This window comes from Panthera leo, chromosome A3 (genome assembly GCF_018350215.1).
Source record: "Panthera leo isolate Ple1 chromosome A3, P.leo_Ple1_pat1.1, whole genome shotgun sequence".
Classification (NCBI taxonomy): domain Eukaryota; kingdom Metazoa; phylum Chordata; class Mammalia; order Carnivora; family Felidae; genus Panthera; species Panthera leo.
In genome coordinates, this window is record NC_056681.1 from 100,018,256 (window position 1) to 100,044,028 (window position 25,773).

General features: G+C 54.1%; 1 protein-coding gene across 1 annotated transcript in view; it reads left to right on the plus strand.

The window, feature by feature from the left end:
- The window catches only part of ATOH8 (atonal bHLH transcription factor 8), a 32,322-nt gene extending 8,207 nt beyond the window's left edge, over positions 1-24,115 (plus strand). Inside the window, exons 2-3 of the mRNA XM_042932899.1 lie at positions 1,805-1,996; positions 23,043-24,115. Of these exons, the coding sequence (XP_042788833.1) occupies positions 1,805-1,996; positions 23,043-23,048 (198 nt within the window). The 3' untranslated portion in view covers positions 23,049-24,115. The remainder of the gene's footprint in view (positions 1-1,804; positions 1,997-23,042) is intronic.
- The last annotated feature ends 1,658 nt before the right edge of the window (positions 24,116-25,773 follow it).

The window sequence follows — 25,773 nt, forward strand, 5'->3', positions numbered from 1 at the left end:
CCAAAAGGTACGTGTGCTTCAGCTCTACCCTCAATAGCTAATCTTCATCCTCCGAGAGAGAGGGAAGGGTTTTGAACCCATTTCTAAACATTCTGGAGACACCTGGGGAACATGGAGGTAGATCAGTCATTTATTTATTCATTCATTCCCTCATTCAACAAATGCCCTTGAGGGCCTGTTTATGGCCGACGCCTGTGCTAGGTCCTGCAGACATGGGCCTTCCTCCAATGGCTCACAGGAAGACGGGCCATTAAATTAGTTGCGATGATTGTGAATTAAGGACAGTTGGGGGGCTACTAGAGCACTGTTAAGGGCAAGTGCCCCCTCCTGCACTCTGCCCCTTGCCCCCTGGTTTAGGGTTGGGTGGGGAAGGTCAGAGAGAGCTCCTGGGCAAGGTGAGGTTTCAAGTGAGATCAAAATAGATGATGCATTTAGAGTCCCCATCTGAGTGACTGTCTTCTTCATGCTTTCTCCATCTCTGCACCAGTGACAGTTTGGGCCAGGCAATTCTGTGTGGTGGGGGCCTTTTAGGCCCCTGTGCACTGCAGGCTGTTTAGCAGCAACCCTGGCCTCTCCCCAGTGGGAGCCAGTTGCACCTCCCCTCCATTGCTCCCCAAGATGGACAGTTAGGCATGTCTTGCAGACATTGCGAACAGTCCCCCGAGGGACGGAATCATCCCCTGTTGAGAACCATTGGCCCAGAACAGTGCCTGGCAGATGGGGGATACTCACCAAATACTTGCTGAATGGATGTGCTGGGGTGACCCAGTCTATGGCATGGGGTTGATCAGTACCAGCGGCGGTGGTAGGGATGGATGCTGGGTATAGATCCTGGAGAGCCAGAGGGCAGAGGAGACCAGAGCCCTGGTTGCTGGGTCAGCACGTTTCAGCCATTTAGGTGAACGGTGTGCATCAGAGGGGCAGTCGGCTGTACCGGTTAGCACCGGTCACATGGGCCTTGTAGTATCGCCTGCACGTCACCGCGCAGAACTCAGCTGTGGTCTGCGTTGCATTTTGCTCACACAGGACAATGTTAAAAAGGTAGAGGCTCCATTGCTTCATGCCGCACACACCCGTGTGCAGTTAGTGTGTACTTGGCGATGAGTCACTGACAAGTATGTCTGGTTGGGGCTGTATTTATTGTGTACCTGTTGTATGCCCAGCAGCACTTAGGGTCCAGAGGGCATCAAGAAAAAGAGAAAAGAAAAAGAAAACCATGCATATGTGTGCCCTCCCAGCTAAGCACTTGCGTTTGACCCAGGACCCTGGGTACCTAATTCCATTATGACATTGTAACGTAACTCTTGAGCGTGAGTTCTCCGAAGCCAGGAATCAAGTTATTGTTCAGAGTTGGACCCCCAGGCGCCCAGCAAAACAAGTGTCACTGCGTGAGTGAATGAATGGAACGTGGGAGCTGACAAATGTGTCCGTTCTCTCTGAGAGACTCCTTAGGGAGGGTGGGGGACAGAGCTCTGTCACGGTGGGAACTCATATGCTTCATTCCTATTGCCTCATGGGCATGAGCTGAGCCTCAGTTTCTTCCACTACAAAGTGGGAATGTGGATGCTTCCCGGAGTTTGTGAGTGGATGAGTTGAGATGTATGCGTGGAAAACAGCAGGTGCTTCAAAAATAAACTCTGCGTTAGGGGATTAGACAGGACACCTCTGTTGCCCAGCCATCCCCTCTCAGGCGGTGGGATGTCACTGTGAGGGGCCCCACGCCGGCCTGGCCGGGGTGCCCTGCTGGGCCTTGCTCAACACAGAGACCCCCGGCAGCCCCTCCTGATGCCTTCTCAACCCACAGGTGCCGTGTTACTCATATGGGCAGAAGCTGTCCAAACTGGCCATCCTGAGGATTGCCTGTAACTACATCCTGTCCCTGGCGCGGCTGGCTGACCTTGACTACAGTGCCGACCACAGCAACCTCAGCTTCTCTGAGTGTGTGCAGCGCTGCACCCGCACCCTGCAGGCCGAGGGACGTGCCAAGAAGCGTAAGGTATGTATGTGCCAGCCACTCGGGCAGCAGCCTCCAGAGGGGGACGGGAGAGGTGGGAAGAGAAATCGGGGCACCCCACGCTCACCGAGGCTTCTAAGGGGGCCAGCGAGATCAGCCTCTTAGAGGTTTGCTGGGGGTTGCTCCACCTTCAGAGCTTCTCACGCCCCTGGGATTATGGGGGTGACTCTCTACTGGTCATGGGCCTGGTGGGTACCTTGGACAGTCACCCTGGGCCTCTGGGCCTGGGTTCGCTCACTTACTGCGGAAGATGATGTATCTGAAGCTCTTTCTGGTTTTATGTATTCTGGTGCTGGTTTGCTCACGCGGCCCCTAATAAATTTATATTAGAATGAGATCCTCTGAGCAGGGTGACAGCCCAGGAGAGCCCTTTGGCACGTTTTGGGAGTGTGACTTGGCCTGTGGATTACCTGAGGCCGTATATTAAGGCGGGTGATATTTGTAATTCATTTATTCATTGTGGAGAGATTTGCCGACCCCACCCACGTACAAAGCGTGCTGGGCAGGGGCTATAAAAGTGACAGACATGTGGCCCCAGGCCCCATGAAGCTCACAGCATGGTCAGAGTGACCCTTCTGCCAGTAGATATGGATGGTACAGGGTGGCAAGGTGGTCTCGGAGGTCTCTGCTGAGGGCAGTGGAAGGCCAGGCAGAGGAGGGACAGGTTACCTCTCCTGCCCAACGTGGTTTGAAAGGGCATCTTAGTGTAAGTGGTATTTGATCCGGGACCAGAAGGATAACCAAGAGTTCGCCAGGAAGATGAAACATGGAAGAGCATCCGAGACCGAGGGAACAGCCTGTACAGAGCTTGATGTGTTTAGAGAAATATGTGCAGGAGGAAAGGTGGTGGGCACAGCTGTGGTCCCTGAATGGCCTGTGCTTCCAGCCTTTGCATTTGGGGGTCAGTGCCAGGCAGTGCTGGGCAAAGCTGTGGCAACCCTCTGGATGCCTGTTCCTGGGAGGCTAGGGGAAGAGACACAGAGGGTGGGACCCAGCCTGTGTCCATGAGGAGGGTGGAGGCTGTGAGAGACGCCTGGCTCCCCTGGGCATCCAGGGATGGGGAAGGTGGGGGAACCCGGTGGCTGGCATCCTCCCTCCTTCCTGCTGCCTCCTTCTTCCTTCCTGACCTGCCTCTCCCTCTTGTCCCTGACATTCCTCCTCCAGCCCCCCTTTCCATCAGGCTCCTCTCTGGGTTCTCCCAGCGGCCTCTGGGCCCTGAGCCAGGGAGGCCCCCCCTAGACTCTCCTGCCTCCACCAAGGAGGGCCAGGCACGTCCTCACCGCCAGCCACTGCTACAGTAATTGTACGTTGCATTCCTGGGAGTGATTTAACATGGACCAATTAGATGAAATCCTCATCAAGTGGGTGAGAGAGGAAGCGCCACTGGCTGCTGGCAGGGCGGCTTTCCTCTGGAAAGTGACACGGGTAAATTAAGGGCGTGATTGATGGCTCCATGCAGGGCTCTGTGACAAAGGAGGTTTGTAAACTCTGGGTGAACTTCCCGTGGCATTCGGGCGGTCCCGAGGTGTGGATGGGCAGGGTGGTCAGGCGCCATTTGCTCCAAATCCACCCCTCATCCCCTCACCTGCCCCCCAAAGTCCCCCCATGCAGCAAGACAGTGCTGAGGCCCCCTCTCTTCCCTGTTCCTTGATTGGAGCAGACCACATCCTGGGCTGGGGAGGACAGCAGGGGAGTGGGGTCAAGATGCCCAGCAGAGATGAGCTTTTGGCTTCCCCTAAAATCACTTCAAACCTAAGACACCTTAGAGGCCATCTGGTCCAACTTCCCATTGTCCAGATTGGGAGACTGAGGTGGCAGACTGCAGTTCAGAGCAACAAAGAACCCTGAGTTTACAGTCACCTAACAGCTGTGTCTGTGTCATCTTGGACCCATTTCTTAACCTCTTCGAGCCTCAGTTCTCTCACTGATAAATGGGCACAGTGGGAGCATCATCAGTGATTTCTCAGGCCCTTTCCAGCCTGTGTGTCCACACAGAGGTCTTGCCTCACCTCAGAAGGGCATGGGGCTGCTTGCAACCCACATCCCATCCTACTAACTGTCCCCGGGCTGCTATCTCCCAAGGGCTATGCCTACCCAGTCAGCTCTGCTGAGAGGACTTAGACTGATAGGGTCCTGGAGTTGCCGGGACATCTGAGGACTTCTCCAGCCCCAGCATTCTGCCCTGGCAGGTAGGGGGTTCACGGCACCACCCCATTTCTGTGACCTGTGCTTCCCTGCCTCTCTGTCACCAGGCAGGTGAGGTGAGTTCTGAGATGTCCTTCCTCAGGGATGGTCTCTAGTGACCTGCCCAGTGGCCCTGAGTGGCTGGGGCAGGCCACCTTTTTGTTAACCAGAACGAAGGAGACCGGTATCCCTGGAAATTCACTTGATCATTCGCTCATTCATTCATTCATTCATTCACTCAATGTTCATTGAGCATGTGCGGTGAGTTCCATCCACACTGAGACTTGACCCTCCATAGTCCCTGTACACAGAGTATATGGATTTGGGGCTCAGATCAAGCCTCTGTACCCCTCCCCTGTGGCCACTGAGGATTTGGGGATGGGGGTGAGCCAAGCTTAAATCCTAATGAGAGAGATAAAAAGTAAAGAAGGGAACAAACTAGAAAACACGTGCCAATATAAGTGGCTCAAAGGAAGTCCTCTGTAAACAGCTGCTGTGATGGCAGTGACCCTCACCGGTATGACTGATAGCATCTTTAGCCAGCTGTCCCACTTGATGGCTCCCTCACACAGTTCATGTGTCCCCAAGAGGCCGGGCGACCCTTTCTCAGGACGCCTCCTTGAGAGATTGTACACCGTGTCATCTGAGATCCCTTGTAGCGCTAATGAGCTGCCTTGCCCACCCGCCAGACCTGTGTTAAGAATGGGATTGAATCTGAATTCAATGCTCCCCACCCCAAGTCCCAGGTGCATCCTTTTGCCTCACCTCAGCCCTTCCCTACCAGGGGTGGGAGATCAGTGTCCCTTGACCGGTGGGTCTTCTGTCTCTGGTCCTCATGGGACACAACTCTGAGGTTTCAGAGCCTCGTTTGGAAGCCCCTGTTGTGCGGTGAGGCCTGTGTCAGCCGGTGAGGCCGCCCAGCCCAGAGATGGTGGGGAGGAGTGGATGGGCCCTGGAGAACGCAGTTCTGACTCTGGCTGTAGCTGGAGATAATGCACGTTAAGCACCTGGCTTTGGGCCATGTTTCTGCAGCTCCTGTTTTTAAAGCAGCAACTCCTGGGAGCTTTGGAGGAGGAGGGGGAGGGGGAGGTGGAGGAGGAGGAGGAGGAGGAGGAAGAAGAGCAGCAAGACTGTTTCACACCTGAGCCGGGTGGGCCTTGCCAGACCTGCAGAATAGGAAAGGACCAATTTCCCACAATCGAGGACGCCCCTTACCAGTGCCTTTAACCTACTGAGTAATAATAATAATAGTAATAACGACAGCTACTAACACTGAAGGCATAGTTTAAACGGTAGTGCTAAATGGCCAGTAAGTCCGTGCCCTCAAGTTGCTTGCAGGCTATTTGGGGATGGGGAGAGAGAAAACGTCATGATGCACCGAGTTAAGGGCTGTCCCAGAAGCCTGGGCAGCGGTTAGGGACCCCCAGGGCTGTGCCAGATGGAGGGAGGCTGGCTCTGCAAGACTGGAGGTTGCTCCTAACGCGTTGGGTGATCTGGGCCGGAGGAAGCCCTGAAGCTGATGCAGCTCCATCACACTCATGTCTTCCCTCTTTTCCTGCTGCTTTTTAGGCAGGGGAGGCTTTTCTTGGTGATGGCAGGTCCCAGGGTGACCTGCTCCTTTTCGGAAGAACATCTTGTGTGCAGACTTCTGTAGCTTTGGTGCTGGGGACAAGCGGAGGTGGTACGTTGGTTTTGGGTTGGGGGGTCCATGGGAGCCAAGGGTGTTTCGAGGGGCCCTTTACTGACTGGCTGAGCCCAGAGCCTTATGTGGACTGTACCCAAGCCCCGGAGCGTGTGGCCCAGTCTTAAGAGCTCCTGCTCTGGCTGGACCCAACTGCTGGTGTGCCTGGCCTCCTGTGTCCCTAGAGTATCTGCCAAGGGGCACAGCCCTGGCTCCGTCCCCATTGCATGTACATAGTCATCTGCACTGGGGCCTCAGTGTCCACTTCTCTGAGGCGAGTTGTCACCAGAAGTGATTTCTGAGGCCCTTTCTGGTTGGGCTTTCTGAGCTGAGGTCACCTCAGCCCCTTTTTCTGTCTGAATGACTAAACGTGGTACTCTTACTTTCCCTGTGCCCTGCATGGGCATCTTACACAGACCTGAAAGTTTCTCACAGGGACTGCTGGGTCTCCAGTGCATTGTGTCCTGGGAACACCGGTAATACCTGATGTTCTTAGAGCCTGGACTACGTGTTGGGCATGGTGCTTAGATCTTGTGATGTATCGACTCGTGACTCTTTCTGCCAAGCCTACGAGGGAGGTACTGATGCTGTCCCATTACACAGATAATGAAGCTGAGGTCCAGAGACCTAAGGAACTTGACCAAGGTCCCTTAGCCAGTCAGAGAGGGGTGCAGGGGCCCTACCCTTCCCTGTTCTGCCTCCCACATGGAAGTGGGTGTGTGAGAGGAGGTTCTATTTCCAAATCCTACCGGCCAAGTGACTGAGTTAAATACCATTTGCCTTCAAAGCCCATAGAGTCCATCTATGCTGGGAAAAAAGGGGGGTAGGTGGGAAACCACCATCAAATTCCCTTCTAGTCATAAAAATGGATGCAATTTATTTTTTCTGGCATTCCAATTACATAGACGTTTGTCGCCAGCTGTTTGCTCTAACAGAGTGTTCTCTCAGCTGCCGTTTCTCCTCTCACATTTGACATCATTAGTCCACAAGTCTGGCAGGGACTGGGTTGGAGGGATCATTGGCTGGGGAGCCTCACAGGTGAGCTCAGAGCCAGCTTTCCCCGGAAGGAAGGCAGAAGTCAGCCCTCCGATGTTCCCCGGGTGGTCCCAGGGTGGGGTAGAGGCTGGTGCTGCTTTACTCTCTGCTTTCACGCACTCGTCACCCGCCTCCTGTCCCCTTTTCCAAATTGCTCTGCTCCTGACATGCACCCTTCTGCCCAGCATGCTGTCCACGAGTGAAAACTTGGAATCTTGGGCACAGCGAGAAAGAACCAACCACTCATGGTCAGAAGGTCACAGAGACATGGGAAGACCCCGCTGAGGCTCTAACGGATCACCCTTGGGAATGTAGAGACCCTTCCGAGAACCCCCCTCCCATCCTCCTGCCAGCTGCTCTTTGAGCCAGGGTGTCCCTCTGGAAATCTCTGCAGAAGCTCAATGACCCTTGGTCCAAGACACTGGAGAAAGGGTGTCTGTGTAGGTTGGGGGAGGGGTAGGTTGAACCCTACAGTTCTCTTCAGTTCTCTCTGGTGCTGTTGTGTAACTTTAAGACATATGAAAGCAGAACAGGGAGACCTTCAGGAAGACTGTGAAGTAGGCCAAGAACAGAGTTTTGTGGGGGAGAGTCCTGACATGGGCAAGACCTAGCTGTGTGGCCTTAGGTGTGTCACTTAACCTCTCTGATCCCCCATTCCCTCATCTATAAAGTGAGAGCCCACATGCCTTCCTTGCCACCTTGCTGGAAGGATTCAACAGGTTGCCATATGAGAAGGGGCTGGCATTTTCTCCGGGAGTGCCAGAAAGGAAATCTCTGGAATTTATAGCAGTAAGGTAACAACTTCATATGGAACCCCAGGAAGGACTATCTCTGGAAGGGGCGGTGCCTGGGGTGGACGAAAGACTGACGAACCAAAAGGCAGATAAGAATGAATAGTTCTGAATGGGGGACCCCTCCCCTCTCCAGCACTTCAGCCCAAACCCCTGGTCTCACACCCATAAGGTGAACGTGCAGCCAACTCAGAAATCCCCTGGCTTTTCAAGTTCACGGACTCATACCAAAAAACATGCATAATGTTTGGTTGTGCACAAGTAATAGTGCTAATAAGCTGCCCCCTACGGTCATGCCGACCATGCAGTGAGTGCCCGTTGTCTGCCAGGCACCTCACGTACGTTGTCTCTGCCTCACGTTACACTAACCGCACAAGTTAGGACCTCCTTCCCCATTGCACAGAGGGGAAACCGAGGCCAAGAGGAGGGCACTTGCCCAAGGCCACATGGCTAGCAAGCGGTCGAGCCGTTTCCAGCCTGTGTCTCTTTGGTTCCAAACTCCATGCCCTTCAACTCTGGAGGCCTGCCGGGCCCCCAGGCTCACCCACTGCCCATTGGGGTGGCCTGCGCCCAGAGGGTCCCCAGCAAATGCCGGGTGCAGCGCCTTGCCCCGAGCAGCAGCTCTTATGTAAGCGGCCGGGCCGCAGCACGTGGAGGCTGCATTTAGCTGCAGGGAGCCAATAGCCCGCCGGTGGTGGCGCTGGGGGTGGCGCGGGGTGGGGTAGGCTGGGGGTGTCATCAGCCCCGCGCACCCCCAGCGCTGCACCGCCAGCGAGGCTTGACACCGGGTTAAGTCGCCTGGCGGCCTCTGGCTGCAGCTGGGAGCACGCCTGGTTCCCATTCGGGGCGCTGTGGTTTTGATTAGCTGTTCTGCGAGGCGGGCCTGGTGGCGAGTCCATGGGAGCTTCGCTGGAACAGAGGGTCCCCCGCCCGGCCGCCGCGGCCCCCCCTCCTGGCAGCCCCAGACTCCAGATGTTCCGAGCGCTCGCTGGGAAGGCCTGCTGGCGCCACGGAGGGCAGAGGGCAGGGAAAGCACGCGAGCTGGAAGCCCAAGCACTCAGTCACCGCAGGCCTTGGCAGCCCGCCCAGCCCTCTGCTGGCACATTCCCCAGCTCTCCCCTGGCCATCTGTTCCCAAAAAACCCTTTCAGAGCCTCATCATCACTCAGGATACAACAGCGTGAGCAGCTGGTTTGGAGGCAGAAGGGAAAACCGTGCAAAAGGTCCTTTGTGAGAGAGGAAACTCACTTATGAATAACAGGGCTGGACGCCGTAAAAGTTGGCGGCTGGAATTCTTGTTTCTCAGGCGCCGCCGTTTTCTCTTGACTTTTTATCTCTGGTTTTTATTTTGTTTCCCCTCGTTTTCTTTTTATGTTGTTTCTTCCTCTTCTTACACCACTTATGACTTTTCTTCTTCCTCTAAGGTGCCTGAAGACCACCTAATTAGTTCTCCTGGATGCTGCCAGAATCCTTTCCTTCTCAAAACTGTTAGAGTTGGAGGGAGTTGGAAGTGACTGTTTTCATAAAACCTGGGCGGGGGGTGGGTGGGTGCAGGGTGGGTAGGGAAGGACAGACGGGAAAGAAGGTGCCTGGGAGGGCACGCTATGGGCAAGGCCCAGGCCATGAATGCTCAGGTCTTGGACGAGAGGCAGAAAGTCATAAACCCAGGCACAAAAGATGCCAGAGACGTCAGAGGGGCAGAGATAACGCAGAGACCCTCGTCGGCTCATCAGAGAGCAACGTGGAGATGCTTTGGGAGAACAGTGGCATTCATAAACACCCTTGTGCTTGGGCCCCTCAGCTGATTGCAGTATGACATGAAGCCTTTTTAAAGAACTGGCTGTCTCTGCCAGAAGCTTCTGGGAGATGTGTGCCTGGAATCTGGGCACCTCTTGGGAGCAGTCACCCTGTGGTCTGTCCGGAGGCCACGGGTACTGGGGCAGGGCCGGCAGCTGTGACACCAGCTTCCGGGAGGAAGCAAGATGGCGAGGCGTGGCCCGCCTTCCTCATACCCCTTGGAGCACTGATGTGGAGCTGAGACTCAGGCCCCAGGCTGCCAGGTGGAGGTGGGAAGAGGGATGCCTCCCAAGTGTCAGAGGGTGCTGATTTGATATGGGGGGGGGGGGGTGGGACACAGGTCAGGGCCAAGGGACTGGGGTCTCCCCTTTCCTTTCTCAATTCCCTGCACCCCTTTCCCGCTGTCTGCCCCCACACAGCCCCAGCAGACCCAGAAGCTCCGGAACCCCTCACCGCAGCAGTGGGAAAAGTCTGTTGTCCCGTGGCTGTGGGTGGCTGGCTTCTTACAAGCCAAGGACTGTGGGTGTTGGAGGGCATCCGTGTGTCTCATCTACACTGTACCCAGGCCCCTGCATTTCATTCCTTTGCCCTCCTTTTCTCTCTCCTCCCCTCCCAGTTTTAGTTGGAGAGAGGCAGCTCCAGAGGGACCAAATATTTATGTTTATCACAATTTCAGGGCCATTAATCTCACCGTCTGAAGGGCTCAGAGGGGGCTGAGATCTACCCTCCCTGCTTGGTGTCAGTGGGCAGGTGTCTGGGCCCCGGACTCTGAAGCCAGCCTCAGCTCTGCCCCGGGGCTGTGTGACTGGGTGGCCGTGTTCAAGTGTCCTGTCTGGAAGATGCCTAGCCTGCCTTCCAGATCTACTCAAGGGTTGATGCACAAAGTATGCGAAGCTGTTTCGTGAACTTCCTCCTCTCTCCCATGTCCTCTGCCTGAGAAATTGGTCTTTGTGGGGCCAAAGGTGCGGAGGGGCGGAGGGCTGGGCAAAGAGGAATGACTGCTGGCCCCAGGCCCCTGGTTATAATGTAGAGTCAGCCCAATGACCAGAAGTTGCTTTCCAGCCCTGAGGCTTCCCTGCTCCCTGCTCAGCCTTGAACACTGTACCCAGCACAGCAGAAGGCCCGGATCCGAGGGGTGGCTGCAGGCCCCCGTTCCTCGCCTGTCCTTGAACTGCTTCTCCCCTTTTATTTGCCCTAGCACACCAGAAAGCTGGTTCTAGGGGAAGATATCAATCCCTGCCTTCCTTGAGCTCCTACTAAAAATATTTCTGGAGGGAGAAGTAGGGAGCCATTCCTTCCTTCAAGACCTTCCTGTCCTCCACCCAGAATTCACAGCCACCTGGGACCTGGCCCAGCTGCCCAACTGCTCCGGCTCTGTGGGCCCCCACCTGAGCCCCTCCTAGCAGCTCAGCCAGAAGCCAGGTCTGACCACCTCACTCCCTGCTCGGGACCCTCAGGGGCTCCCCACAGGCCAAGAGTAGAGGCCATACCCCCTCGTAGGACACCTGACCCTCCCCCAAGTGACCTGGCTCCAGCCGGTCACTCCCTGTGTCCCAATTTACACTCTAGCAACAAGGAACTCCTCGCCCAAAGGGGCTATTTTTGGCCTCTGTGCTCATGTTGTTCCTTCTGCCTGGAATGCCCTTCTCCCCTGTCTGGCTGGCTAACTCCTGCTCATTCTGGAAGGCTCAGTTCCTCCTGGAAGACCTCCCTGACCCCTACCCCAGCCTCCTCCTCAGGGCCTCATAGCATGGCCACTCTACTTGCCTTTACCACAGTGGTGTGTATAGTCTAATTCAGGAGAGTGTCCTATGATATACTGTGAAGTAACGATGTAAGATGTTCTGTTATGTGACGTGCTGAAGCCCATGTTATATTGTTACACTTTTAGCTGGTATGTTACAGGATATATTATGTGATACTATAACCCCCACACTACACTACCTTAAGGCATACAGTGTTTATTTAGTGCCTGCTTCTCCAGTCAGACTGGGTGCCCTTTCATTTTTGTATCCCAGTTTCTGGTGCATAGTAGGCCCCCAAATAATGACACACCATTCCTTCAACTAATATCCACACAGCTGGGACTGAGTATTCCTAGGCTGAAGGCAGAGACTCGAGGGCAGAGACTCGAGGGAAGGATAAACTAGGGACTTCAGGACACAACCAGGGAAATGCTCCTGTGTTCCCTCAGCCCCCTGTTTGGGGAATTTGTGTCCTTGTTCCCTTGAATCAGTGAGGAAAACTTTGCATTTCAGATCACAGAGCCAGCACCTCAAGCAGCAGCTTAAACTAAGTAGGGGTTCCTGTTTCTCAGGAAAGCTGAAGGGAAGCAGCTGCTTCCTGGGCTCCAAGGCTTCTTTCTGTCTTTGCCTCATGGCTACATAGTGGCTGCCACAGCACTGAGCACTTCATCCTCATGTTACATCCAAAGGCAGAACAGGGGCTTTGCTGGAGAGAGCCTTTCTCCTCATCAGTTCAGTCGTCCTGCCCAGACATCCCCTACCTGTCCTAGAAGAAGGGGTGCTCCCCCTGAAAGTGAGAAAGACATCAGGATCTCTCAGTTGGGAGTGCAGCAGGCTCGTGACATGCAGCTACGTGACATCCCTGGAGCATTGGCCCTGATTTGTGACAGGGTGGTTTTCTTCTCAGTGGGGCTAACCGGTGTCCTAACCTTAACCACAGTGCCAGAACCCCGCCTCCGTGAGCTTGCTCCCTCTTCGCCGTGGCTCTGCAAAGTGAGTGCCAATAGCTCCATTTTCAGTTGACGACACTAAGGTTAAAAGAACCTGGGTGACCAGGCTAGGCCACTAGTGACCATGTACCTATCTGTGCTGTGCTTTACACTTTGCAGAGCCCTCTCATGCCTGTTACTCACTTAATTCCTATAGCAACCTCTGGAGACGCGCATTTCTTCCTTCCTTCCTTCCTTCCTTCCTTCCTTCCTTCCTTCCTTCCTTCCTTCCTTCCAAGAGAGTGGGGGAGGGACAGCGACAAGGAAACAGAGGATCTGCAGCGGGCTCTGCGCCCACAGCAGAGAGCATGATGTGGGGCTCAAACTCACCAACCCGCGAGATCATGACTTGAGCCAAAGTCGGATGCCTAACTGACTGAGCCACCCAGACCTCCCCGAGACACATATTTCTAACCATGGCAGCTAGATGGGGAGGCTGGGACCCAGAGGTGAAGTCACCCAGGTCACACAGCTGGGCAGGCCAGGTGGGGTAAGGCAGGCTCCTCAGCCCCATGACACAGGTGCTCCTGAATCTAGACCATCTCTGTCCTCTGCTGCTCCCAAGGTGGGTATGAGCTGCAGAGAGTGTCTGGCAGTGAAAGGCCCAGGACTGGGAGATGTGGGTCTGAGTCTCAGCCCAGCCACTCATGGCCTTTGTGACCTCAGGGTCTTGCCTTCTCTATGCTCTGCTCCTCCTAAAACACGGATGGAAATGGCCACAGGTGAGCCGGCTTCAAGGAAACAATGGCTGAGAAAGGGCTTTGTCAGCTGGAAATGCTGTGTGGTCAGAGAGGTTCCACGTCCATCAGGGCACTGGGCAGAGGGGCCCCAGTGTCCCCTCCCCACCCAGTGATTTAGAGAATGGATATCAGACTGGGCTGGCCACAGAGGACTTGATTGCATTGCCACGCAGAGGACACCCCGTCCATCCTGCGCGCACACACACGCACGGGTGTCCCGCTGGGTCGGTCTCTAGGCACCGTCTGTCAGGATCAGATGGGGGGCCTCCTACATGGTAGGTTGACTTCCTGTCCAGGTGGGTAGAGGTGTTGCTGAGAATCACCCCACCCAGTCCGTGGCAGTGGTGCTCTCCTGCCCCCCGCAGCCCCACCTGCACGCACACATGGGACATGGGTGGGCGGCCAGAGTGGTTACTGGCAAAGGTTGGCCCACTTTGGCCCACTCACCCCCTCAGCCTATCCACACAGTGATTCTTACTTGTTCAGTCTCTTGAGTTAACAGGAGCAGTAAAAGATGAAGAAAGCATGAGGGTCCTGCACATTTGTTTAAGAATAAATACTTTGGAATGTCCACTGTGCGTCAGACATTGTTCTGGGTGCCGGGTCACGTTGGAGAACAAAACAAACAAAGGCCCCACCCCTTGGAGGGCAGGGCTAAATGACACAAGGGCCAAGCATAAAAGCTCATAGGGGAGCCCTGGAGGGGCCGTCTTCAGAGCCCACGGCCCTTAATCTGTGCATAGTTCTGACAAGCTGGACTCCCCGGTGTCTCAGATCAGAGCAGCTGAGCAGAAATAACCTATTGAAGTGGTAACCTGGAGCAGGTGCAGGGACAGCGCCCAGAGTCACGGCCAGCGGCCTGATGGTGTGGGAGGAAACAGAAAAACAAAGAGAGCAGTGCCAGAGGCTCAGAAGAGCCAAGAGGCTTGGAGCCATTTAGTGTCTGGGTAAAGGGCCCCCGAAGCCTCGAGGACCTGTGGAGTCTTCTCTGGCCCGATGTTTCTGGGCTTGACCTTGGGTTGTCAAGAGGAAGCTAAAGTACATCCAGTAACGTCGGGCTGAGAATGCAGGGAAGTGCATCAATTATTAGGAAAGGACCTGTCCAAGCTGTTTTGGCACAGAAAATACGAGGCTTCCTTTCTCTGGGGAAGTCTGCTTCTGTGCAAGAGCTGGTTCTAGGATGTCAGTGCGGGGAGGGCAGGGCTCCGTGTCTGTTTTGCTGTTTGCAGCATCCCCAGTGCCTCAAAGGGAGCCTGGCATGGTCTAAACGCTCCGTAGATGTTTGCCGAAAGAACGGACGAGTGGAAGCCATAGGAAAGGAGGGGTTTCCAGTTGTCCTCCCCAGGATCTAATAGGCAGCTCCTTTGTGCCCAGTACTGGGTGGGACCCTGGCAGTCTGAGGTGGAGACACAGTCCTGCCTTGAGGAGCTAACGGGCCAATGGAAGGGAGACACAGATGCACACACGTGTGCTCTGGCACGTGACTGCCTAGGGGCCGGGTGCTTCGCGGGGCTGCCACTGTGCTCTTGAGTCCTCCCTACAACCTCCTGCGGTAGATTACTATTATTACCATTTTATAGGTGAAGAAACTGAGGTACAGAGAGGTTAAGGAACATGCCCAAGGTCACACAGCTGGTAGAATGAGGAAGTCAGGATTCGAACAGAGGCCGTGTGGTGCCACGGCTGGCACATTCAGCCACCACACCGTGTTGCCTGTCAGTAGGTGTGCGTATGCACACGCATGTGGGTAAAATAATCGTTTCTTGTCCAGTCTCGGCCTTTCCCTTATGCGGCTGGGAGCTACTTTTGTGGTGTCACTGATGGACAGGGTGGCAGTGAGTAAAGAGCCCTGATCAAAGATGTCCCCCACCGTGCCTCCGGAATCTGGCTGTGAGAGGCCCAGGGATGATGAGAAGGGGTAGGGGTGGTGTTTTTCTCACCTTAAAACTGCATTTGCACGCTGTTTTTGTGGAAGTCATTTGATTGTTTGGGCTCTCCAGGGGCTCCATGACCACATGTTATTGCCCCGCTGGTCCTGAAATATCCACAGCTAGATTCCTTCCTGGAGGTCTCCTGGAGAGATACATCGTGATCTTTGCAAAGGCGCACTGGCCAGCATTTGGGCGTGAATTGGCTTGTCTGCTTGGTTCCCCATCACCCCTGCTGTCAGTTGCAGTAAGGATCAGGGGGGGAGGCACTGAAAGATGCAGGGCAGTGATGGCCAGCGATCCCCAGCTGGGGAAGAAGCAGGTCTGACAGGGATCTGTCAGCACTGCGGTTAGGTGTGTGTGTGTGTGTGCATAGCGGGGGTGGGGGTGGGGGTGGGGGTGGGGTGAGGGGCATGGGTCAGGGCCCACCGGGAAGCTGCCAGGGAGCAGGGCCTTCCTCACCTGGCTGGGCCACCTGTCTGCCCAGCTGTCTGCTCCCCTCCAGCCTGAGTGCCTCCCCTGGCTATGGGGCAAGGTCACGGGCTCCTTGAGCTCCTGGGGTCTGGAAGAGCAGTGTGTAGCCGAGTGGAATTGGCTGGACAACATCACAGAATGGGAAGCAGATGGGAAGCTGCAGCAGCTGGGCCTCAGGCCTCTCTCGGGCCAGCTCGACCCTCCCAGTGCTCTGTGCTCTGGGTGGGGTGGGGTGGGGGCCAAGAAAGACAGACAGGCTGATGGACGGGGAGATATAAACAAAGGAGAGGCCAAGAGAAAGTTGGCACAGAGACACATAGGCAAAGCATGGAGAAAGAAAGTGAGAGACTGGCAGCCAGAGAGAGCGGCCTGTAGCCCAAGAAGGCGTCAGCGTGGCGGGGGCCGCGGCTCTCCCTGGCCATCCCCTGCAGGCTCAGTGGGCTCCTTCTGGGTTCTGGCCCTGGCTCTGGGAATGCCAGGCCTCCCACTGCCAGCCACCTTTCCCTTAGGCTCAAAGGACAAAGACAGAGATTTTCTTAGAACCAAGGAAGGTGGCAGCTGGGTGCATGGCTTGGGGACTCACCAGCCCGCTTTGCAGAAGAAGCTGAGCTGTCCAGAGGTCAGGGGGTCTGCCTTGCTCTGCTGCATCTTAGCAGCGTGACCCAGGCCAGTCAGGAAACCGGACCGGCCTCCATTTCCTCATCTGCAAAATGGGAGCAGAGATGGCCACCTCCCAGGGAGTGTGTAAGACAGCACATGCAAAGGAGGGCAGCGTGGTGCCCGGCACGAGGCAGTAGATGGTAGCTCTGAGCGCCGATTCACTCACTTCTGGCCTTAGGCCTGGGAGGACAGCGGTGGACAGGACGACGCGACCGCCTCCTTCCCTCGGGAGCTCGCAGTCGAGGTATGTGGTGTGAGCGAGGGGATGATGATGGCAATCGTACCAACAATAATTCGTGGCACGGAGGGGTGTGGGAGTCCACATACAGTGCCTCGGGAGTGCAGAGGAGAGGCACGTTTTTCTCAGCCTGCAGTGGAGGTGGGGCCTGGGGGGTGAAGAGACTGGACTCGAGTTAGCCCCGATTATCCTGGACCGGGAGACAGCAGGGACCCAGCCACAAAACCCCGCCCTCTTGGAGTTTATGTTCCAGCCGGCGGGAGTAACTCCAAGTAAAGCTTCAGGGCAGCGTGGGGTGTGTGGACTGTCCTCTCCCAATGCTTGCCCAGCATACCTGGATCCGGTTCTGCAGCTGGCGTCTTAGCACAGGAGGGGGCCCCAGGGTTACCTGCTCTCATCCTCAACGTTGTCTGATGAGGGGGTTCATTCTTCCCGGTAGGACAGTTCTTCTGTATGTCACTGACTGACTGAAGTTTGGTCGTCTCCACTGGCCTCAGTCAATGGGGGGCTTAGACTGCTGGACCCACCCATGCTCCCACCTGGGGGGCTGGGGCCCGCAGGGCAGGGGAGCCTCTTAGCTGCCCAGGCAACTGTCTGCACACTAGCCTAGAGCCCCTGGCCACCTCAGCCGCTCCTCTAGTGAGGAGCGAACACAAGGGGGACCGGGCGAATCAATGGCATGTACCAGCAGCAGTGGTTTTCAGTCTCACCCTGGAGTTACATCGTCAGCTGCCCCAGGGCAGGGACTCTAACCCCGTGCCTGTCACAGAGCTGGCACCCAGTAGGGACTGAGTACATCTTTGATGAGTGAATGAATTCTCCCAATTCATGGTCCCCAGGTGGATTCTCCTGGCCCACAAGGGGCTCTGGCCGTAACTTTGCAAATCTTAGATGGCTGGGACCTCAGAGGGCCCTCCCAGCCCGGACACAGTGGGATCCTTGATTCACACCATGTTCCCGCCCTCAGAAAATAGCAGCCAACTCCAACTGCTCATAAATTTCCTGCCTGTCACCCCTGGCGCCCAGGCCAGGCGGGGCGGGAGGCACTGGGGGTGGGCTGGTCCATACCTGCTTCCAGTTCCCTGGGAAGTTGGGAGGCCAGAAGCCCAGGCCTGTGCTTGTGCCCAGAATAACCTCAGCACAGCCTGGCCCGTGGAGATGTGAAAACACATCTGCCAAATGCAAAGGTGTACAGGCTGGGGTGTTGGAGAAAACACAAACACCAGCAGTTACACAACATAACTCCACTTTCATAAACTGCTATATAGGTGCCAAGCATACTTAAATAATAAAAATTTTAAAATACAAGTAAACAAATAAACACCCAGACAAACAAAAAAAAAAATACTATACAGGTAGGTCTGAGCATAAAAATATATGGAACAATAAGTCACCCAAGGCTATCAGTGGTTTGCTCCTAGTGGGGAGACTGAGGTGATTGAAATGTTGTTTCTTCTGTTCACTCTTCTGTATTTTCTAGTTTTTCTATAATTAACATGTCCTACCTGTGTAATGTTTTTAAAAACTTAACTGCTTTATTGAGATCGTATATAGTTCACCTGTTTAAAGTGTCCACTTCAGGGTCGCGTGGGTGGCTCAGTTGGTTAAGCGTCCCACCCTTGCTTTTGGCTCAGGTCATGATCTCACAGTTGGGAGTTTGAGCCCCACATCAGGCTCTGTGCTGATGGTGTGGAGCCTGCTTGGGATTCTCTCTCTTTCCCTCTCTCTCTGCCCCTCCCCTGCTTTGTGTGCACGCTCGCATGCTCTCTCTCTCTCTCAAAATAAATAAATAAATTTAACAACAAAAAAAATTACTTAAAAAAAAATGTGTCCACTTCAGTGGTTTTTAGTATTTTCACACCTATGTGCAGCCATTACCACAATTTTAGAACTTTTGTATCAGGCAAAAAAAAAAAAAAAAAAAAAAAATACCCTGTATGCTTTACTATTTCTTCCTACCCCACGGTCTTCACTGTCCCTCAGTCCTAGCCTACTCTGTGGATTTTCCCATTCTGGACAGTTCGTGTAAATGGAATCCTGTGACACATGGTCTTCAGTGCCTGGCTTCTTTCACTCAGCGTACTCCTCTCAGGGTTCATCCATGGTCTGGAAATGTGTTGGAGCTTCATTTCTTTTTGTGGCTGAATAATATTCCCTGGCATGGATACACCACACTTTGGTTATCCATTCATGAGGCAAGAGACATGCCTTATGTGATTTTAGAAGTTGTGTCTACATTTTTAAGAACAATCCATTGAAAGCAAATTGGTCAAGATGACATAAACTTACTTTGAGACTTTTCAGCCTGTGATGCCTTTTTATGTTTCTAAACACCCATTAGTCAAACCGAGGACCCAGCTTTTTCCAGGAATGTGAGCCAGCACCTTCCAGTGTTCCCACTGTGTGCCAGGCCCTGCTTGGGGGCGGGGGGGGGCAACGCTCCATTGTCTCATTGATTCTTGGCAACTGGAAGGTGAGTACTGTTACTAGGTTCACTATAAAGATGAGGAAACTGAGGCATAGAGAGATTAACTCGCTTGCCCAGAGCCCCATAGCCTGCTGACTTTGGGGCCAAGGTGAACCCCAATGTTCTGCGTTTAGAACCAAACACAGAACCCCCTTCCCAGCCCAAACGTGGGTGTACTTAAAAGTGAAAGAAAAAATAATACCTAATAGCATGGGTCTTGAAAAATACTTTTCCCACGTCCTCTCTGTTTGTCTTTCATATTTTTTAAAAATTTTTAAAAAATGTTTATTCATTTGAGAGAGAGAGAGAGAGAGACAGTGCGATCAGGAGCGGGACAGGGAGAGAGGGAGACACAGAGTCCAAAGCAAGCTCCAGGCTCTGAGCCATTAGCACAGGGCCTGACACAGGGCTCAAACTCATGAACTGTGAGATCATGACCTGAGCCAAAGTCGGACGCTCAACCAACCAACTGAGCCAGCCAGGCGCCCCTCGTGTTTTTGTTTTAAACTAACATCTGAAACCTGACTATTCTTTTTAGGACAAACTAATGCAAAAAAAAAAAAAAAAAATAGGGATTTCCGTTTCACTAGATGTCTTTTTCTGCATGTGGAAGGCTGTATCCAAATTGCTAAAATGTAAAAAAAAAAAAAAAAAAGTATAATTTAAAAATAATGAAAAATGGTTAAGTAGATAACATGGACTGAAAATGAATTTAAAAGGTAAAACACCTTAGAAAGCAGACACAGTCATTTTTAAATGCCCCTAAAATGGTAAAATTGCCCTGCAATACACAGAAGTGATCAAAAGAGGAAACCAATCCACCTAAAGCCAGAGACAGACTTGGTAAGGAGAGGACAGAGTCAGAATAAGAAACTGGAGGTGAACAAAAGCAAAAAAAGATGCAGAATTGTTTCAGGATTCACAACAATTACCCCAAGTTTCCCTAAAGCATAGGCGTATTTTCAAAAATGCGAAGTTACATTTGAAACAGGAAACATACTCCATGGTATATAAAAGCTATGGTGAATAAAAAACCTGTGACTGGGAATATTTATTCACGTGTTCAACAAATATTTATCAAGATGCTAGTATGTGTCCAGACTGTTCTAGGCTCTCGGGCTACGTCAGGGAACAAAACAGACCATGTCCCTGTCCTTGTGGAGCTGATGTTCTGACCACAAATGATGTTCTGACCACAAATGAACAGATTAAAAAAAATGATTTCTAAATGTGATAGACTCAGCCACTTTGCCACTCTGACCAAATCACCTCCATCGGACTCAGCATGTCAGGCCGCGGAAAGGGACCTGGGAGGCCATCTTGCCTAGTCGTGTTCAAAGTTTATTTTCACTGCAGAACCTGTTTAAAGGGCATCTTCTGTGGTAAGGGCCTGGGATGTAGGAGACTTCTGTGAGCAGTGAGCCAAGAGCCTTTCTCCTCTGTACCCAGAGCCTTGGCCCAAAGAGGAAACACCACCTATAAATCCCAGAGCTGGATGGGGTTCGGGAGGCCCTCTCAGGCTGTGCTTCTATATGAGGTGACATAGGATGTTGACACCAGTTTCATGAGAAGGGGTCTGTAGTACGGTTGCCAAAGTTGGGGGTATTTGCCAGCCCTCTCTGTCGCATTTGTAATTATGTGCCTGTAATTAATACACACACGCATACACCCTGCCCCTTCTGAAGGGGCATCCATGGGTTTGTCTCCTAACCCCTCAGCCACAGCTGATCTGTGGAGGAAATCTGATTGAGGCTGGACCATCGGCTGCCTCCACTGGGACATTTGAGTTGGGGCACTGAGAGACTGGGCCAGCTGGTAGGCAGGAAGGAAGCAGATACTTGATGTGGCCGAGTGCTGCTTCTGGGAGGCACCTAGAGGGAAGGGCCACAGATTGACTCAGGGTGCAGTTGTGATCACAGGATCATAGGAGTTCAGAAAACAATGAGTAAATAAAGTCTTGTGAATTTCTTCATTGCAGGACTTTTCAGTCCTTTAATACGCTAATATAGGTAGTGACTTTCCAAGGTGGGGTCAAGGTCTAAAATGTTTCCCAGACTCCCAGATGGGATAACCTCACCTGCCTAATGTTCATACCCTTTGGGGGGAGTGCAAATCCATGTGTGTGCTGTACAAGTGAAGGAATTAAGCACAGAGAGGGAGAGTGAGTTCCCCAAAGTCACAAAGCTGGTTGATCACAGAGGAGGTCCTGGCACCCAAGGCCTCCTGGTGTTTTCCCACCATGCCCCATTTGACATAAGACTTCCACGTATGGATGATACGTGTGCTGGGATTCCTGTACCGAGGTGGGCGGTGGGAACACAGGTCCAGTGTAGACACCAGGGAAAGGGTGGGAGCAAGAACTGAAGGTCAGGCTTTGGTGAGAAGAACCTGGCTCCCTTGCTCTTGGGTGGTAGTCATGGCTTCCGCAGGGCCTGAGGGCCAATAGCGAGCCCGGGCAGGGCCCTGGCGCCTTGACCGAGTAGCCAGTGGGACAGCTCCGGCCCGCCTGCCCAGCCAGCCTTCTGCGCCGAACCCCCAGACCGCAGGCCGGCTGGACAGAGAGGAACTCTGGGCCCTTCTCTGCAGGGCCCGCCCAGGCAGCCAGCGACTGGCTGACGCGGGCTGTAAATCACCCCGTGGACCACAGACCCTGTGCCATCCCCACGGGTTTCCTTTCCGCCTCTTAATCCTCCTCCTCAGACTCGGTAACAAAAAGCAGATTCCTGCTGGGGCCAGCCACGCACCGCACTGTGGGCTCAGAGGATGTGAGCCGGGACTCACCCCATCAAGATGCTCCCTCTTCTTTCCTTTCTCCCTTCTCAGCCTCTGTTAGCTAGGGGACGCCCCCTCCTCCTGGCCCAGCTCTCGCCCTCCTCGGACCCCACTTCCAGCCTTACCCCAGCCTCACACCCTGGCCGCTGGCCAAGCCCGGCGCCCCAGGCCTGCGAGGCTCACCGGGGCCTGTGGTTGGCAGGCCCTCCAGGCTGTGGTTTGGCCCCATCCCGGCTCCCCAAGCCTCCGGTTCAGCAGAAGCAGCTTCTCTGTGGTAGAACAAACATTGTCGATCCGCATTCGAATCCTGATGGCCGCCAGCTTCCAGCGCCCCCTCTCCACCGGCGATGGCTCACCTCTGAGATGAGGGTGCGGAGAAAGCCCCCCTGGCATGGTGGAGGTGCCTGACAGATGTTTTGCTTCAAAAACGAGTACTTAGCTGTTTGTTCAGGGTTGTTGCAAGAATCCCAGAGAAGCGGTATTTGGAGCTGCTTTCGTAGGAGTGTGCTGTGCCAGCTTAGGGCACTGCTGTTGCTCTTTGGTGTGTTTGGGTAGACTTGGAGGCCTCGCAGACCTCCCCCAGAACCTGAAGTCCCAGCAGCCCCTGTGACCTTTCCCTGTCTCCTGTCCCTGGTAGCAAGTCACACCCTGCGGTCAGTTTTCTCATGAGCGACACCAGGTTCAGGTGCCAGAGTGAGGGTTCCAAAGGTCAGGACTGCGAGACGCACACGACGGTGCAACCTAGTGGTTTTCAAACTAGGCTCCTGCGCACCCTAGGTTCTCAGAGATGTCCCAGGCCTCCGTTGGAGGGAATACACCCTGTGACCCCCTCTCCCTGTGTCCTCCCTACCCTGCTGCTGCAAACACACCAGACCATGTTTATCTGTTTTCTGTGTTAGGGTTTCATGGGTTAGACTTCACTTCTGCTGCTTAAAAGAAAGTTTGAAAATTATTGACCTGCTCTAGCTGTGTCAGGAGAACACTGAGGCCCAGAGGAGTTAAGTGACTTGTCTCAGGTCACCCACCTGGTGGGGTGGATGGACAGCACCTAGAAGAGGCCCCTGGACTCCTGGCATAGTGCTCTTGTCTGAACAGCGTAGGGAAAAGGGGCTGCAGGTGGTCATTCCTGTGGGGGGGGGGGGCAGACCTGACTCACATGCCTCAGAGGTGTGACCCGGAGGACTGTGTTATCAGCACCAGGTGTCCCTGAGTCCCCCTCTAGCCCCTGCAGCCCTGCCCATATCCCCAAAGCGGCCAAGTCAGCAATGGCTCTGAAATGCAGAGTGAGGAGTAAGGGGACAGTGTGGGCTCTGGAGGCAGCCAGTTCTGGGTCCAGATGCCGGCTCCATCACTTACTGAACCCCTCAGGATGTAGTCCCCTGCCTGAGCCACACAGGTCCCTCCCGGGGCAGGAGCCAGCAAGGATCAAGAGAGAGGAGGTGCTGGGGTGCCAGCTCCTGGGATCAGCTGGCCTTTAGGAAAGAGTCAGGAGAGTCAAGTTTTTCTGATGGTTGGTTGTTTCTTTCAGGAGTGACTGGCCCCGGTCTAGACCAAGGATGCTTCCGTGGGCCCTCGTTCTGGTCAAGCCCGAGGAGAAGGTGAGCTCTCCAAGTCCAGCCTTGTCTTCTCCAGGATTCCACCAGATGCTCAGACCACTGCCTCTCAGGGTGGGGCAGGGGCACACCTGCCTCCCTCTTGCCCTCCTGTCCCCCCTCAGCCACTCTGGTGACTCTGCACTTTGCCCTCGGCCTGGTGGGGAGGGGAGAGCAAAGCCTCCCTCTTGCCCAGGGCCTGAGGCCCCTGTCTGGCTGCAGAAATTCGTTGCCAAAGATTCCACAGAGACACTGAAGAAATGGTGGTGACAAAACCCCATGGCAAAAAGCCACCCCATTGCTCTAGGACTTTTGCTCCTCCTGTTGCCCGAGTTCCATCTCAAGCCAAAGACGAGTCAGCGATCCCACAGGAAACTCATGGAAGGGATGGACATTTGGTGACCATTGGAAGCACTCAACCTTCTGACCTGGCACTCTCTTTCTACGCTGGGTCCTGAGCTGGTTGGGTATAAGATAAGCCTTCTGGGGGCTGTGAGAAGGGGCTGGGGGTGCTTATATGGAGTGGGATGTGAGATCCTGGCCCTCTTCTCTCCTTCCCACTGGCTGCCTAGGCCTCTGACCCTGATTGTCAGTGTTCTGGTCCAGGCTTCTTGGGCCCTGAGCATCATGGCAAGGGAGTAAGGGGGAAAAGAAACCAATTTGACCACCCCGTACCCCACCCCAGGGTCTTGTCCCCCAAGGTGACCAGCCTAAAAGGTCTTTGCTCCCCAGCCAGCCCAGCCAGCCACTCCTTGCCCATGGCCCACCCTCCTGGCTGGGAAAACAAGATGGTGCCCTGTATGAAGGCCAGTAGTCTGTTCCCGGTTATGCAAGGGGTGGGCAGAGGGAAGGAAGGGACCAGGGAAATGGGCCAGTACTGTGGCGAGGGGCATGTTCAAAGCCAAGGCCTATTCCTTCCTTGTGCTCAAAAGGCCAAAGCTGTTCACATCTGTGCTCAACCATCTGCTTCAAATTGAAGTAAAAGCCCAAACATGTAAAGAAAACACTTGCTCGTGTTGAATGGACTCTGTGGGCGACCAGGACTTTGGCTGGTCAGTTAAGGGGGAGTTGTGGGAGGAGGGGAGAGGCTGGTGTCGGCCTAGAAGTTGAGCATGTGAGTGTGTGTGTGTGTGTGTGTGTGTGCGTGTGTCAGGGTGTAGGGAGCCCTCACCATGACCTCAAATCTGGACTAGTGACCAGGAGGCCTGGTCAGAAACATGTGAGGAGCTCTTTCCACTTCATACCTCACTTAATCCATTCCACGAGTTTATGAGGTGGGAACTGTCATTTTAATCCCATTTTACAGATGAAGAAATAAGGCCCCAAGGAGACAGTGATGGATCTGGCCCCCAAATCAGGGTGATCTCACGCCACATCCTGTGCTCTTACCCCCTTTCTGTCCCCATAGTCCAGTCCCAGCCCAAAGTCTTTGTGTGGCCTTGTCACATCACTTCACCTCAGTGGGCATTCGGGGGTGGGGAAGAGGTCATAAGATAAGAATGGGGAGAGGACTCTCAAGGGCAGGGCTGCCCAGGGAGATGGGAGGTGATGAGGAAAGGAGCTATGCTCCTGCAGGGTGCACATTTGTCCCTTGGTTCAGCCCAGCCACGCTGTCTCTGTCTGCTCCCTGGGATCCTGGACCGGGTCCTGAATGTCTGCAGGTGCAGCTGACTGACAGGAGCTCCTCCCCCTGCACTAGTGTTTCCCAGGCACGGCCCTTTGCCAAGAACCAGGTTGTTGGACAGGTCCTGGATCTGGGACAGAAGTAGGGGACCCAGACTGCTCAGAGCACTCCTCAGAGCAAAGGTGCCCTGCAAGACAGAATGGACTTGGGATGGGGGCTACAAGGGGATGGTCACTGGGGTGCCCAGGTGGCTCAGTCGATTGAGCATCCAGCTCTGGATTTCAGCTCAGGTCATGATCTCATGGTGGGGAGATCAAGCTCTGCGTTAGGCTCAGCACTGACAGCATGGAGCCTGCTTGGGATTCTCTCTCTCTGCCCCCCCCCCCCCCCCCCCCCCCCCCCCGCTCTCTCACTGCCCCTTTCCACTCTTTCTCAAAATAAACATTAAAAAAAAAAAAAAAGGTTGGTCACCTAGGGCTCCAGGCACAAGGCATATCCCCACTCACTTGTCTCCCTGACTTTCTGAGTATCTCTGGTGACACTTCCTAGGGAAGCAGGAAATGTGGACCAAACAGCATGAAACTTATTGACATAAGAGGACCCTTTCTGTTACTAAAAGGTGGGGAGGTACCCTCATCCTGCCACCAGGGGACCAGACCCCATGGCCTTACCACCCAGAAACAACCCGTGGCCTCCACTCCCACCCCTCTCTTATTCCTGGCCTTTGTAACATACTTCCCTTTCGTTCTGAAGCATCTATTGGTCATTAGCTGCATATCAGACATTAAGCTGGGTGTTCACAATGGAGGAATGGATCTCACACAGCACCTGTCTTCATGGAGCTCATGGACCTCCGGGCAGATAAGCAAATAATTATGATACAGTCAGATGACTAAGATGTTGTTGGGAATTTCAGGCAATTCCTCCAAAGAGGCCTTGGGAGTTGGGTCTTGAAGGATGAACAGAAGTTTTCTCTGTGCAGAAGAATGGGAGAAGGGCTTTCTGTGCATAGGAATACATAGCCCTGGTGGGACATTGGAATC